The sequence below is a fragment of the Colletotrichum godetiae genome (assembly GCF_030913485.1).
Source record: "Colletotrichum godetiae strain CBS 193.32 chromosome Unknown BDP55scaffold_61, whole genome shotgun sequence".
NCBI classification, from domain to species: Eukaryota; Fungi; Ascomycota; class Sordariomycetes; order Glomerellales; family Glomerellaceae; genus Colletotrichum; species Colletotrichum godetiae.
Genome location: NW_026851309.1, coordinates 45,787 through 60,748, shown reverse-complemented (window position 1 = coordinate 60,748; position 14,962 = coordinate 45,787). Strand labels below are relative to the sequence as shown.

General features: G+C 52.3%; 6 protein-coding genes across 6 annotated transcripts; 3 read left to right on the top strand and 3 right to left on the bottom strand.

Moving 5' to 3' along the window:
- The first annotated feature begins 864 nt into the window (after positions 1-864).
- Positions 865-3,395, top strand: BDP55DRAFT_358466 (ferric reductase like transmembrane component). The gene is made up of 3 exons (XM_060567024.1): positions 865-1,819; positions 1,925-2,146; positions 2,210-3,395. The coding sequence occupies exons 1-3, from the start codon at positions 1,352-1,354 to the stop codon at positions 3,269-3,271; spliced, it is 1,752 nt and encodes a 583-aa protein (XP_060424125.1). The 5' UTR covers positions 865-1,351; the 3' UTR covers positions 3,272-3,395.
- A 1,016-nt stretch (positions 3,396-4,411) lies between these two features.
- On the top strand, positions 4,412-4,868 carry BDP55DRAFT_636982 (Yippee/Mis18; the record flags this gene model as incomplete). The annotated part of the gene is made up of 2 exons (XM_060572948.1): positions 4,412-4,510; positions 4,635-4,868. 2 exons carry the CDS (start codon positions 4,412-4,414, stop codon positions 4,866-4,868), a joined length of 333 nt encoding a protein of 110 aa, XP_060424124.1.
- Positions 4,869-5,249: 381 nt separating this feature from the next.
- BDP55DRAFT_679774 (uncharacterized protein) lies at positions 5,250-7,079 on the bottom strand. The gene is made up of 3 exons (XM_060576077.1): positions 6,678-7,079; positions 5,743-6,620; positions 5,250-5,684 (listed from the first exon to the last, which is right to left on the bottom strand). Exons 1-3 carry the CDS (start codon positions 6,759-6,761, stop codon positions 5,417-5,419), a joined length of 1,230 nt encoding a protein of 409 aa, XP_060424123.1. The 5' UTR covers positions 6,762-7,079; the 3' UTR covers positions 5,250-5,416.
- Positions 7,080-7,641: 562 nt separating this feature from the next.
- BDP55DRAFT_358474 (uncharacterized protein) lies at positions 7,642-9,062 on the bottom strand. The gene has a single exon (XM_060567025.1). It carries the CDS (start codon positions 8,793-8,795, stop codon positions 7,734-7,736), a length of 1,062 nt encoding a protein of 353 aa, XP_060424122.1. The 5' UTR covers positions 8,796-9,062; the 3' UTR covers positions 7,642-7,733.
- Positions 9,063-10,989: 1,927 nt separating this feature from the next.
- On the top strand, positions 10,990-11,451 carry BDP55DRAFT_697694 (tRNA-splicing endonuclease subunit Sen15; the record flags this gene model as incomplete). The annotated part of the gene is made up of 1 exon (XM_060577706.1): positions 10,990-11,451. One exon carries the CDS (start codon positions 10,990-10,992, stop codon positions 11,449-11,451), a length of 462 nt encoding a protein of 153 aa, XP_060424121.1.
- Positions 11,452-11,572: 121 nt separating this feature from the next.
- BDP55DRAFT_733309 (alcohol dehydrogenase GroES-like domain-containing protein) lies at positions 11,573-13,043 on the bottom strand (the record flags this gene model as incomplete). The annotated part of the gene is made up of 7 exons (XM_060580068.1): positions 11,573-11,669; positions 11,773-11,865; positions 11,931-11,959; positions 12,015-12,576; positions 12,630-12,776; positions 12,834-12,888; positions 12,962-13,043. The coding sequence occupies 7 exons, from the start codon at positions 13,041-13,043 to the stop codon at positions 11,573-11,575; spliced, it is 1,065 nt and encodes a 354-aa protein (XP_060424120.1).
- Positions 13,044-14,962: the final 1,919 nt, after the last annotated feature.

The following is a 14,962-nucleotide window of genomic DNA, read 5'->3' as shown; positions in this document are numbered from 1 at the left end:
GCCTCTTCTATGGCCCTTCCTCTTATTACTAAGGAATCCGATCTCTCAGCTGCTGCGGTCACACACACACCACGCACACCCATGCGCGCGCGCGCGCGCACACACACTCTCTCCCCTCCCCCTTCAACTGCCGTACCAATGCCGTGTACGATATGGGAGTCCAACTCCCTTGCCGAGATCACCCCTGTTTGCCTGTCAACGTGCACCCTACAATTGCACAGTCATGCCCTGCCCTGCATGTCCCGAGGGCCGCGCCTCGTCTCGACTTGACTTGGCCAGAATCTTGCGTAATATCATGTGTTCTCTGTTTTCCAGGTTGACAGCGCCCACTCTGAATGTATCCGTACTCCAGAGCCATCGGGTGGAATATCCCTAACTGACACCCTGCTCTCGCCTCTGATGAAATGGACTTCGTACCCTAGGAGAACTGTGGACGTGGTGCCTCGGAGCGACTGGGAAGCGCTTCCTCTCTGTCTATCTGGGGACATCCATATTTGCGGAGAGAGCAGTCCCTCCTTGTCTTGTGGAAAACGGTGTTTTAGTCTCCATCAACTGGGCCGTATCAGTTCATACACCTCCACTCACACACTCTCGGGTGACGGCCCACACGGTGCAGCCCTCCCAGAGAGGATCCAGGAACGCACCATCTTGGGGCCCGGGGTCGACTAATTCCTAGTCGGACTCCCCTTTGCCTTGCGCAGGTCCAGTCCAGTCATTCCCGTCCTGTTAGTTAACCCAGACCAAGCTCCGTACGAAGTACCTACCTACCTCAGTGGTGTGTCTGGTACTTACATCACTGATATCTCTCGCCTCTTATTCCTCCCAATTTCTGCTCTCTCTCCCCCCTCTCTCCTTCCTTCTACTCTACGGCCATTTGTTCCCTTCTCGTCCTTCCCTTTCACAAACTCCCTCGTCCTACCAGACTTGGGCTGTCAGCTGACGTCTCTGACCCAAAGACGTCCAAATTCTCTTTCCACTGACGCCAATTCCGTTTCTGCATTGACTGCACTTTTTGACGCTTCTTTCCACCGGCCCACCCCTTTTGGAAGTACCCTTCGTGCCGGCTTCGAGATATCTTCCAAAAGACGGGAAAGAATAACGAAAACTCAAACAAATAAACACATACGACTTAGTGTCTGATCGACTGCCTCGACCAATCTTCTTGTAGGCGATTCACTCTCGATAACGCGCAAACGTGCCACGTTCTCTTTTGACTCCCGGTAAACTTGCTGTGCAACTTGGGGGATATTGGAAGTAGGACAGCCAATCACGACGACAGGTCAACAAAACCACACACTCTCTCTTTACCTTCTGGTCTGAGCCTCTCACATCTTCGAACTAAACCTTCGCCATGGCCGCTGGAGGCGCGAAGCAGTCTCCCGAGGAGCAACAGGCGGCTATCGATGCCGCCAACGAGAACGTCTCCCTCTCCAATTATCTGTACTACATCTGCGCTGCCATTGCCGCAGCTGTCATCATCTGGAGAGTGTGGACCGTCATCGTCAGATATGTTCGTACCGTCGCCTGTCTCAACAACGACAACCAGCGGTACTTTGCCCAGTCGGACTCTAAGGTCTCCTGGATGAAGAAGAACATCCTCTACGCTCCGGTTATGAGCAAACGACACAACCGCGAAATTCAGCTCAGCGCTGCTATCAACGTTGGCACCCTGCCCAGCCGACTCCAGCTGCTATTTCTGACCGGTTACTTCGCCACGAACATCGCTTTCTGTGTCATCAACATCCCCTTCGCCGGCTCTTTTGCCGCAGCCGCCTCGCAGCTTAGAAACCGTACTGGTACCTTGGCTGTTGTGAATATGGTGAGTCGCATCCACCTTCTCGGAGATTGAGTCTCAGGCACCAGGGAAACTTGTGCTCGTCAAACTTGAGACAACACTCGTTCAATGACGCTAACCGGGATGCAGATTCCCTTGTTCCTGATGGGTGGCCGAAATAACCCTTTGATTCCCATGCTCGGCATGTCCTTCGACACTTTCAACTTGCTGCATCGTTGGTTCGGTCGTATTGTCGTTCTGGAAGCTCTTGCTCACACCCTGGCTTGGATGGCCAACACCGCCAACAAGAGCAGCTGGCAAACCGCCATCACCTCAGCAACGACCGTTCCCTTCTTGCTCTTCGGCTTTGTTGTAAGTGGAAACAAGCCCCAAGTAAAACAAGATCAAAAGCATTGAGGCTAACCTTGATGAAAGGCTACATGCGCCTTCGTGGCCATCTTGATCCAGGCTTCTAGCCCGATCAGACACGCTTTCTACGAGACGTTCAAGCTCCTTCACATTTTGCTTGCCATCACAGCTGTTGTTGGTACCTGGTACCATTTGCAGATGAAGGCTCTGCCCCAGCTCAAGTATATGTGGCCCGTAATCATCTTCTGGGCCGGTGACCGCGTCTGGCGTGCCTGGAGGGTATTTTACGGCAACGTCGGGCACGGAGGCAGCAAGGCTCTTGTTGAAGCTCTTCCCGGCAACGCATGCCGTGTTACGGTCACGATGGCTCGACCCTGGACCTTTGGACCTGGCCAGCATGCTTACATGTACATGCCATCCCTCAGCTTGTTGCAGTCTCATCCCTTTTCCGTCGCTTGGAGTGAGGAGGCTGAGGATCCTATGGCCGAGAAGGGTTCTCTTAACCGTCAAGACATTCTTGCCATGCGCAAGACTACCATGTCCTTCATCATTCGCGCTCGCACCGGAATGACCGACACACTGTATCGCAAGGCCGCTGCTTGTCCCGAGGGCAAGATGACTACGACATGCATGGTAGAGGGACCCTATGGTGGACTGCACAGCATGCGCTCTTATGGTACCGTCATGCTATTTGCTGGTGGTGTTGGCATTACTCATCAAGTACCTCACGTCCGCGATCTCGTCGCCGGCTATGCGAACGGAACTGTCGCCGCGAGAAAGGTTATTCTCATCTGGACCATCCAGAGCCCTGAGCATCTTGAGTGGATTCGACCTTGGATGACGGAGATCCTGGCGATGGAGAAACGCAGAGATGTTCTCCGTATCATGCTCTTCGTCAGTCGGCCAAGATCGACCAAGGAGATTCACAGCCCCTCGTCTACTGTCCAAATGTTCCCTGGCCGCCCCAACATCGAGACGCTCATCAAGGCGGAGCAGGAGTCGCAGGTTGGCACTATGGGCATCAGTGTCTGCGGTCCTGGCGCTCTTAGCGATGAGGTGCGCCGCGCCGTTCGCGATCGGCAGCACGACTCGGCCATTGACTTCAACGAGGAGGCTTTCTCGTGGTAAGATGGACAGAACATGGTCTCATAATTGCAGCAGGGACGCAATGAAGCTTCAAGCGCGTTTGCGCAAGAAGAGGTCCACATGATGCGAAGCAACATCGATTAAGACATGAGCAAAGGGTGAATTATTCGGATGAGGTTTACCGTACCTACGTATCTATCTTAGGATCGAGGCACAACGGGTTAGTTCAATGTATATATAGGGGATCGATTTAGACCGTAATTCTATGTATATGTGGTATCACACAATTCATGCATCTAAAAGATATAGAGGAGAAACCCGATCGAGGTACGTCACTACCTCCAGGTAACGCAAGGTGGGTATGCAATGGCCTTACCTTGCTTGCCTTACCTAAGGTATCATCGGAATGTCACCAGTGCACTCCAAGTGTCAGGTCCCCCTGTCGACTATCCCGGCTCGTTCACCGACCCCTCCTTCTACCGCCGTTGCCTTCTGTCAGCTAAACCAGCTGTTACCTTTCTAACCCTCCCCGTCCTCCGCATTCTTTCGTGACCAGGTCTTTGAATCTGCATCCTGATGGCCTAAGACGAAAACAGCGAGATAGCTAACCAGGTCTCTGAGCTGAACTGAAGACACTGTCGAACCGTGACCGGCCCCAGTGCTTCCCTCCGAGGTCCAGCTTAGCTCGGTCCCCATTCCAAGAAACTCGAACGTTGCTGACATCCGTCACACATCGGACTGGTGATTTCAGGAGGGTTCACGGCGCGCGCGCTTCAGCGAGCTATCTTATCTCTACCTCAGCTGCACCTTCCTCACCTCACCTGCTCACCTGAGCGTTCGCCGCATCCATCCGGCCTGGCACATACCCCCCCCCCTCCCGTTTCCCGTCTCCCGCACACCCGCCTGCCTGACTACGTCCCTTTCCAAACTTCAAGACACCTGACACGTCAACCCGAAAAACCCTCCCCCTTCCCTTCACGTCATCCTCACCCTACACTTTTGTCGAGTGCTACGGGGAGAAAGCAATCTTTCTTTATTGCGGCTTTGCAAGAGCTCTGTCGACGACAGGACGAACTCCAAAGCTGCCTGCCGCTCCCGCGTGGCAAGGCCTCCCGATCAGTCAGATACAACCGTTCCGTCTGCCGCCGTATCCTGCCTACGTAGAAGTAGGCTTTGGACACGATGGGTTTGGCGTACAACACGTACTTGAACAGCAACAAGGTCTATGGCTGCAAAACATGCAAGGCGCATCTGTCGAACCACGAAGACATCATAAGCCGGGTACGTTAGGACATTCCCTCCTCCCGCTGCTACTGCACAACTTCAAATGCCTGAGCAAGCTTTGGACCGTTTGCAAGCAGACATTATGTCCACGTCCTCGTACTGACGGGTGTGTCGCCAACAGAACTTCCGAGGCCAGCATGGCAAGGCCTACCTATTCAACAGCGTCGTCAATATCGAGACGGGCGAGCCGAGCGAACGAAACATGACGACCGGACGACATATCGTGCGTGATATCACCTGCAAGCAGTGCAAGGATGTCGTTGGCTGGAAGTATGATAAAGCGTACGAGGCTACGGAGAAGTACAAGGAGGGCAAATTCATACTCGAGGCTGAGCTTCTCTGCAACGTCACCTAGATCTTGCGCGTGACAAGCAAAGCTTCCCTGCCTTGGGGGAAATGGTACCATCTTGGGAATATGGCGTTTGAAGTTCAGTTTGTCGGGTTTCTTTTTTGGGGGGCAAAGGCATCATGATGCCTTCATACGGGCGGCGTTTCTTGGTGTATAGGACGGTTTTCGTTTGGGGTCGATCGCAGAGCCTGGCCAGGCGATCGGGTTTCATCTGCCTACGTGAGAGTGGTATATACCTGTTGGTCCACTGTCAGCTGATCCCTCAATTCTGTCAGCATTCACACCTCCCGCTCAGCCAAGAAGGTAGGAAATCTTTGAAGGGGTAGTGGGAAACATTGCATCGGGTTTCCTTATTCGGTCTTAGTTGGAGCACAATAGAGACGATTTATGTAATGCAACCGAGCCATGTCTTTGAGGAACCTTCTCGTACGCCTAAAATACAGCCGCTTCCGTATCCCTAATCTAATTCAAGCTACAACACAAAATATAAACTCCTAATACAACATGGAGCCATTCGCAGCCCCGCTGAGCATAACACACTATGCGCCCCCTCTTTACTGGTGTTCGATGGGCTCCTCCGGAAGGAGCTCCTCCACTTCTTCATCGGGGACAAGGAATTGGAAGGGGGGTTGCACGATTCCGTTGAATAGGAAGGTAAAGTAGACAAGCAGGCCAAATCCAACAACCTGCAGCCACTTAAAGGTCTCCCAGCGCAGCCCGAGGGAGACAATCCAGATAAAGAGAGTCCTGCATGTGTCAATGGTAGATCGCGAGGTAGCGCTGACGCTTCTGGTGACGGAGAGACCGAAGAAGTTGAAGCCACTGCATCGAAGCACATTAGTAAGACGCCTGCTTGTCAGGTCAAGATGGATATACGTACCCGATGCTGATCATGATCAGGATGCTGGAGATCCCGATGGCTCTGTTTTGGGTGAGTTGCCTCCAGCCCTCAACCATGTCAAAGTATCCGTAGCGTCCAGCGTCGGTCTGGCCAATAGCTAGGTGCAAGACAATCATGCCAATGACAGTGACAGTGAAGCCGAAAAGACCTTCGAACCCAACAACACGGATAGGTTCAATGGATGACCTTTCCAGGATCCATTCTTCCAAAACGAACTGTGTCGCGGTGAAGATCTGCGCGCCAGCAATGAGAAGAACACCCACAACAGTCAACAAGGCATTAGACTCGGGAGAGCCTTCCTCGACGTCAGCCTCGTTTGTGTTCTCATGGTAGATGGCACCAGCCAAGCCGACAATTGCGACGCCCGTGACGACACCGACGAGAGACATCCACTGGAACAAAAAGAGTCTACGCTTGAGAAAAATGACGCTGAACACTCCGACGAAAAGAACGAGGGCGCCGCGAGTCATTTGGTAGATGGAGGCCGCAACCAACAAAAGACCAATGTTCATCAGCGTTGTGCCGAGGATGTCGCAGATGGCTGGGAGCGCCAACAGCAAGATGCGAGGCCCGCGCAGAATAGCGCCGCCTTCCTCTTCTTGAGGCTTCGGGTGTCCATCCACGCTGCCAACAAGAGGAGCACCTGCATCATCGGTATCATTCGTGTTAACCGCCTCGTAACCATTAGACGAGGGGTCGGCTCCGGGTCCGTAGCGACGATACAGGTTCATCAAACCGATGACCAGCCAACAACCCATCTCTCCAACAAACATTTGTGCCGTCTGGAGGACGGGCTGGTTGAAGTAAGCCCGTTTCGTAGGGTCCTTCGCATCGCAGTTTCGTACGCATTGCATGTCCTAGGGAAGAAGCCGAGTCAGCGTCTAGATTCTAGGAGCCAAGGAGTTCCGACGTACCTGATACTTTGTGAGAAGGGTATTGCAGACGCCCGTCAACAGCATCATGCCGACAAGAAGGGGGATAAGGGCCCGGGAAGCCATGTTGAGTGAGCTGTCGGACTTGACCGGCGTGACGACTATGGGAGGGTAGAGTTGTAAGAGGAGAGATGATGAAGGACCAAACGTATCCTATCCAGTATCCTCTGGTTGTGATATTGAATGAGCCTACTGCGAGGAAAAGCGCAGTCGGAAGAGGCTGGAGGAAGAGGGTTATTCTTTGGTCAACGCACTGCAGCACAATCGTTCTCGACGGTCGGAATGGAGGATGTATTCGTAGCGGATGTAGTAGTCTTTGGACATGGCTGAGGTGTTGACCTGGGCGATGGAACGAGCCGCTTATCTGTGGGTAAGGTGGGTGCCGGTGGTCGGGCTCGTACCTCGGGTATCTCCAGTGCTGCGCATAGGTGTCAGAGTACCTCAGCATCGCCCATGGCACATCCGCAACCCACCCTACTCCCATGGATGCCCGCGGCCCCGTGCCTATGCACCTTCTGACCTCCACTCCGCGTCCAGGTTAGGTAGGTAGGTAGGTACCTGAGGCTGATTAGCGTCCCCGGAGCAAGTCACGCGTCCATGTGAGACTCTGACCAGCTACGATAAGGTACCCCAGCTATCCTCAATCTACGACCAACAACGTGGATGTCCCTCTGGGTATCAAAAAGAATATCGTCATGTCATTTCTGCTATTGTGAAGAAGTCGGGAATAGCCCAAATCAGTTTGAAGAGGGCCAGCAACGTTGATCGAACCAGATCAGAATAGTAAAGCGTCCTTGCAAGCGACACACTTCAGGAGGGCATCATCGTCAGTTATTCTCTTTCGCATACCCCTTTCGGACAAGAGCCTACAGGTTACACAATAATGTATAATTGTCAGTGGCCCAAGATCATTGGCCGGAGTGTAACAGCACCGCAGCGATTGTAGATGTCATTGTCTGCGGGTAAAGTTGTCATTGCGTAATGTATTACTCGTCGTGTATAGGTATCTCATTTGTAGCCCAAACCCACCATTTTCCCCTACTTCTTTTCCTTGGGCTTCTTGTCCTTGATGTTGTTGTAATGGTGGACCCCCATTTCCTTGTCTTTTGACAGACGCTCCTCGTCTTCTTTGCTGAGCGGCACGCCTTCAATGCTCTTCACTTTCTTACCCTCAAAGAACATCATCAAGCCTCCTATGGCAGCCGCTAAGCAGGCGAGCGCAACGAAGAGACCGGTGGACCAACTGGGTCGATCGAATCTGTTCATTCCCCACATGAAGCCTGAGAGAACGCACTGCAAAAATGTGTTCCACACATTGAACCAGATGACGAAGTCCATTTTCCATATTGCCGTTGGGGGTGCTCGAACCCCAGTGAGGGGCGCGTTTGGAATAGCTTTCTCGGGGTGCGGGATGTGCAAAACTGGGTGCTCGTTTGCCAGTTCAGTGACATTCTCGGGGCCAATGTGGACGGGGAGTTGGTCAGAACCAGGTAGGCGGAACCATCCGCGATGAATGCCTGCGAGCCGGCCAAGAGCTTCAGGTTTCTTGAAGATACGGTATTGCATCAAGAAATACAAGTCGCGGAATCTCCATGGTGCCAAACCGAAACCTGTTACGCAGAACAAGGCGTTCAAAATCTGGGAATCCCACTCAATCCATTTGCGCCGGGGAGAGTTGATATCGCTGCATGTCGGATAGCACATGGCCGGGGAAGCATTGCAAAGTAGCAGAAACAGCATTCCACCCCAGGCAACGACGTTCAAGCCGTAAAGAACGACGAAAAAGCCGAGGGGCGTGCATGTGTAGTTCCAGAATGCCTTTGCGCCAATCTTCATAGACTGCGATTTGGTGTGTGCGGGTGGAAAGTGGTAGCCGTTGTCGTACGGTTCGTATAGTTCGTGCTCTGCGGTTGCCACGGTAGCGGAGGCGGCACTGGTTGGTATTCTTCCTTCGACATCTTGTTTCTTGTTGTCATCAGTATGGTTGTTGTTGCTGTCGGAGAACTTCGTCTCAGTTGTGGATTGATCAGAATTGGGGTGATCCAGCTGCGCGTTCCTTTCTTTCTCGCTGCTGTCCAGCGAAGAATCTGGGCGAGACATTGCGGCGGATTGTAGAAGCTTTCGTTGCTCTGTGACGTACAAGCCTCTGGGGCCTTCGGTCCCTCGAGATGTATTGCCTGCTGTTGAGCCGGAGGGGATAGCAACGTTGTTCAGTGTAGCCCTCTATGTGTTGGTTGTAATTCGTAAAAATGGCACCCGTGTGATGACCGCGCAAGCAATTCGATTCGGATTCGGATTCGATTATCAGGTTCTGGCTTGGAAACTGGCTAGAACGATGGACAACAATTTCGACAAGGCGTCGTAAACAGAAAGGTCCTGTTTAAGGTATGTTTTGTCGGATAACGATGTACCGCAGGGGGTTGTTGATGTGTGGTCAACTATTAGGCACTAACACAGCAACCCACTAGGTCGAGTAAGGTAGGTGGTAGAAGACTGCGTCCGAGAAGCAGCGACGAAGGACGGCGGGGGTAAATAGTAAAGGGTATCTTCGAATATCCGGCCTGGTAAATGGGAAAGCAGGTGGCGCGACGTAGGAGTGAAAAGGTGAGTCGGAGAATTCAATCAAAGAAATATATCAAGGTACGGGGAGTGTCAAAGACGTGTTATGTGGGGGCCACTGTGGAAGAAAAGCAGGAGAAAAGGAAGAAAACAAGCCACAATGATGAGCCAGGGTCGGAGGATATAGCAAAGTGCCAAAGAGTTCTTGAGGGGAAAGAGACGGGCTGAGTCTAGACCTTTGGTAGTGGAAAGGGGCGGGACATGCGAAATGCGTAATAGAATTAGACGCTAAGCACCGACCTTGGGCAGGAAGATTGGATTTCCATTGACGGACGGATTGGACTCTCCGTTTATGCCTGCCCTGCTGAGTGTGGTGGATTGGTGGTACGCCTGTGCACCCGAAGGGGGGCGGCCAAAGTACTCCGTCCAGGCATGGCAGGCTCTGAGGCTGCTTCATTGTCAGTCTGTCAGTGGCTAGAGTCCCGTTTACCTTCGGTTGTAGCCAATAGACACTGGTCCGCATGGAAACGCTGGTGTCCGGTTCAAGTGATTTTGGGGCAGGAGCCACTGAACAGCCGTCGCAAATCTGGACCCTTACGTCAATACGCGTACGATGGACCAGGAATACGCTTCGCTACTTTGCACGACCACAGCCACTGCAGATTGTGTGACCATACGCGCAGTGAGGTCAGCGACACAGCCAAACAACCTGACATTAGGTACGTACTCATGACGGGATCCGAGAGGGATGTGCACGCACTTGCCCCAAACCTTGGCTGCTGGTTGGCTCGCATTTCGGTCGGTTACGTAGGTTGACCAGGATTAACAGAAGTTCTGTGGACCGTGGATGCCGATGAGCTGTGCTTTGCTCCAGTCGGTCTTGGACTCTTGTCTCAACTCTCGAGAGCATTTGAATTTGAGTTACCGGCCTGCCGGTGGACTTCAGACATTCAAAGCTCTGACATTATCGTATACATGACGATGACCACGTCTAGTTACTCCTGTTCAAGTGGCTGAGAGAAACACGATTTTTCGCTCAGGAATACCGCAGAATGGACCGGTATTGCAATCATCGCACCTACCATTCCTTTCATGATTCAAGTGAGACAAGCCAATTGTGACGGTTAGAGAGCTGTTGTTGTGTGCCTGGCTAAAGATCAGTTTGGCTTGGGAAGAGAAACAACATGAAGATTCACAAGCCTCAGAGCGGGGCTGAGAATGGGAAACATCACAGTAGGTGTGGCTTTGACAAGGCATGGATGTTATGCACACTTCGGATCGTTTTGCGACCTACTTATGACGATGAACACATCCCTCCGCTCGGCATGGAAGTTGCGCTGGGCTAACAACAGACGAGTGAACCTGTCAGAACGAGTCTTCTGGCTCACTCCCGCCTGCATCCGTGACATGATTGAGGTCCTGGTAATGGAATTGAATTTGCTGAGCTAGGTTGTACATGAACATAGCGGGGGACTCGAAAGGCACATCAGCAGTACATGCATAAATGTATCGAGTGCTTTATATGCATATATCAAGGACCTAACGAAGCGTCGGTCAAGGGGCACATCTGATTGGCATACCGGCATTCTTGTTGGAGCCACCTGCCTCGAGAACCTTGAGAACTCTTCAATAAGCACCACCACAATATCTTCCTGTGTGACTCTCTTTCCAAACACTCATTGCGATCTAGAAACTTCGTTTTCTCCAACACTTTGTCAAAGTTTCACAAACAGCAATGGCAGCTGCAGAACATCTTACCAACCTTACCGCTCTGGTCCTTGGAAACCTCCGAGATCAGCATGACTGGACTGATGTTGAAGTTCGCAGTGACGGGAAAAGCCGACCGCGTCCCATCATCACCGGCCTCCCGCCCAATAGGCTGTACATGCATCCAGACGAACAAATTGAGGCTTTGGAGATGGACAGCAAGCGCTCGAGCCAGGCGCCCGAATATGAGTGGGTTCTCCCAGTGCATCTGAGCGAACAATGGACCCTGAGCTCTTTCGCTACGATTTTTGACTCCATCGACACTCTACCACGACCACTCGATCCAGTAAGCACCATCGACGGATCCAAAAAGCGGGATTGGCGTGGTGCAGATCGCCAAAAGAGGCTACTCCTTGCCGTGGTCCACGATGATTCGACCGTGTCTTACTACCTCATTCATGATGGTATTGTCAAGCCAAGACAGAATTAAGGCATTGATCCTGTTTCTATCTCAATATTCCATCATCGCAACCGCAGACTCCATGCTTCTCCTGCTGTCTTATTGAGCAGGGAGGCGACAGATTTTGTGGCTACGAGGTTTATGCTCCAAATCAAGGAGTGAAGATAACCTTCTGGACTTTCATCTGATCGAATAACGCATATCCTTCAACCGCCTCGCTCAATGGCATAATGCGGTCGAACATAAACCTAACCAAAGTCAGTTCGCAACAAGGAGAAGGATTGAGGGCGCGGATGTTGTGCCCCAATGGCGTGGGAATCAACGTGGCCATGGGGTATGGTCAGCACTCACCCAAGCTTGTCCTGCTTCTTCTCCAGGAGGGCGAGAGCCTCGGGGAAAATGGCTCGGACAGGACATCGGCCCATCTGCAGCCGAAGGTTTTTGCTATGGAGGCAATCAGCACCATTCATGCCATCGATCCTCCGAATAGTTGTCAATATCACACTCACCCATACGCTTCGGTCCCGGTCCATGGAATCTGGTCATGTGTCAGCAAGACGAACCGCAGCCTCACAGTTTAGATCGATGCGAACCTCGCCATTATGGACGCCAATGCTAGCAATGACACCAAATGGTCTGATAATATCGAAGGCAGTTCTAAGAGCTGGACTCAGACCGACAACCTCAATGACGACATCAGCTCCACGGCCATCAGTCACCTCCTTGATCCGCTTCTCCATGCCTGCACGATCAGTCATGAAGTTCAAGGGCTCTGCTCCTAGGCTTTTAGCCAGCTCTAGGCGACTGTCTACACTGTCAATGGCAAAAAGATGCTTGGGGCGGTACTCGAGGGCCGAAATGACGGCACAGAGGCCGACGGGGCCGCATCCAATGACAACGGCGGTGGCATTTGATCTCTCTTCCTCCTTGAGCAAGTTGAAGCCAGACTTGGCACCGAAGAAACCGGTGGGGAAGATGTCGGCCATGAGAACCAGAGCATTGTCGGAGATGGTGGTTGGGGCCTTCATGGCGGTTCCGTCGGCATCAGGGATACGCACGTATTCGGCCTGGCCGCCATCCAGCTTACCGCAACCAAAGAGTTTGCTACGAACGCAACGGGATGTGTACCCATTCTTGCAGTAGAAACACTGCATGCTAGAGAACCGTGTTGGGAATTTTTTCGGCACAGGAGAGTGAAGAGAACCTACCATGACGAGGTAAAGGGAGAGACAACTCTGTCACCAATGTCCAAGGAGGTCACAGCAGCGCCCTTTTCGACAACCGTACCGGTGAACTCATGGCCCATGATGAAGCCTGTCTCAGATGGCTGGTGGCCCCGGAAGACATGCAGCTCTCTGGGAAGTGTGTGAGAAGGAAGGAACAGGAGCATTTTGGTCTTGGGAATGCCTTACGAGCCACATAGAGCCGTTGCCTGCACCTTGACGATTACGTCGCCATCATCTTGGACTATGGAACTGGTCAGCGACAACTGAAGGTTGACATGGAGCTCATCAGGAATTGGAAGTATGTGCAAACTGACTGGTAGGGATCGGGCGTTGCTCGACAGACACAGCTTGCGGTCCGTTGAAGACAACGGCGCGCATGGTTCCTGAGGTAGACATTGCGGGGTTCGTTCGGGTGTATTTGGAACTGGTCCACGAAGCAGCAAAGGCGTTGACGGAGATGCGAGAACTCTCAGATGAGAATCATCCAAAGTCGCGGGCGGTTGTAGTATTCGAGGCAGAGGTAATGAGGAGCAACAAGAAGCCGAGGCACGTAGCCAAAACACAATCGTATTGGTCCTTGGCGATGATGGATGATGTGGTGGTGGTGAGGTGTGGTGAGGCACAGTTGATATGCGGGCCGGGCCAATCACCTCGGCCCCGCTACTGCTGCCGTTCATCGGAGCATCACTGTGCGAGTGGACGTGTACACAGGGCGGGCAGTTGACGTGCACGAATAGAGACGGAGTGAAAAAGAGGAATAAAATCTGCCTACCCCGCGCAATTTGCTAACGTAGTTCTGTATCGGAGCGATTCGCGCTTCACTGAACTAGACGTGCAAGTACACGATGAAGGAATCGTCTTTTACGGCAGCGGTTGTCGTAGTGTACCTGGGGAATGGCAATGGAAGACCGGCATGGCATATTCTGGGTACGGTTCCGAATTAGAACTTGACTGGGAATCGGCAGATAGGAATGACAAGCGCGGATGGCAGGGTAGAGGTAAGTAGAGCGGTGGTCTGTCTGCTCTTTACGAATACAGTTCTTACGATATGTGGTCTAACCTTAACCTTTAACTTCATGCGTCGGATTGTTCTTTATCAAAGAGCGACAAGATGGAAGGCAGGCTTGACAAACTTGTCTGGGCGTTGAGTTGATGGCTGCAGCTCATGTTGATTGACTTGGCGGGCAATAAAAGCACGCTGCGTAAGAACTAAGTTGACCAGCCGTAGCTCCGAGTTTAAGTGCCCGGGACCACAAGGGACCATAATGAGAGTAAAACATACAGGGGTATTATTCATGCCAGGAGAGGTCCCGAATCTTTTATCTGGGTTGGTGTCCAATGAGGCTTCCAACAAAGTCCTGATAGTGCACATGGCCTACGAATATAACCCAAGTGGTAAGTTGACAGACTGTCTGACAGCTCACAACCTTGAAAAGGGCTGGAATGGTTGGGCGCTTTCTAGAAACCTACCTTGGCTTTCTGTCTACCCAGGTGTGTGAGTGTCTGTGGGTGGTGGCCCTACCACCCTGAGCTAGATCCCCCGCTCGTACGTGCCACCACCTCAGTCCAAGAACCGGGGACCACTTTGCTGAAGAACCCCCCTCGTCTGGGGTAAGACGGGTAAGGTAGGGGACAAAAGTCCCTCCTATCGCCGGTCGGGGAACAGAGAATGCCCTGGGACGCCGCCGTCTTGGCGGCAAAAGACAATAGGATGGAGCCAGACAGTCAGTCTGGCCCTGTTCTCATAGTGCTTAGTCAAATTGCATCGTTTTCGTTGGTTTCTGGTGTGGTGATGGTATCCGTTGAGACTATAGATGAACAATCCCTCGCGTTACCTTTGAAGTACCCCGCGCTATGCTCCTTGGCTAAAGTAGGTTAGCATAAGGAAGGGAGGGAAGCAAATAACCTAGCCGAGGTTTTTGATATCACACCCGGCATCAGATGGGATTTAGGAGCTATCAGTCCTGAGCCAGACTGTTGCCGTTTGCTGGTTGCAATTCTGGCATCTACGAACTGTGTCCTGCTCCGTAGGCACTGAGTTGGGTGGAATGTTGTGACTGGTGATTAGCTCCCCATCCCGACTCCCTGATAGGCAATGGAAGCCTCTCTTGTTACTAAAGCACAAAGTATAGGTACTTTACTCCGCAAAGAAGAGAAGTAGCGAAAAGAAGGGTCCCCTTGCTTGACCGCCTTGAGCCTGGCCAATAAGACCAGCGGAACCAACTCGCTCTAGCCCGATTGCATGTATGGATGATTGAGGCTTAGAGGCTTGGACGCATGGATCAAATCGCGGGCATTGATGGTACGGCAGGGGG

Bases quoted from the DNA above. Each gene is read 5' to 3' on its own strand.
- BDP55DRAFT_358466 (XM_060567024.1), top strand. From the start codon at position 1,352: ATGGCCGCTGGAGGCGCGAAGCAGTCTCCCGAGGAGCAACAGGCGGCT. The intron at 1,820-1,924 runs GTGAGTCGCATC...ACCGGGATGCAG, and splicing joins CCTTGGCTGTTGTGAATATG to ATTCCCTTGTTCCTGATGGG. The intron at 2,147-2,209 runs GTAAGTGGAAAC...CCTTGATGAAAG, and splicing joins TCTTGCTCTTCGGCTTTGTT to GCTACATGCGCCTTCGTGGC.
- BDP55DRAFT_679774 (XM_060576077.1), bottom strand. From the start codon at position 6,761: ATGGCTTCCCGGGCCCTTATCCCCCTTCTTGTCGGCATGATGCTGTTG. The intron at 6,621-6,677 runs GTACGTCGGAAC...CTTCTTCCCTAG, and splicing joins CCCTTCTCACAAAGTATCAG to GACATGCAATGCGTACGAAA. The intron at 5,685-5,742 runs GTACGTATATCC...GCTTCGATGCAG, and splicing joins CTGATCATGATCAGCATCGG to TGGCTTCAACTTCTTCGGTC.
- BDP55DRAFT_358474 (XM_060567025.1), bottom strand. From the start codon at position 8,795: ATGTCTCGCCCAGATTCTTCGCTGGACAGCAGCGAGAAAGAAAGGAAC.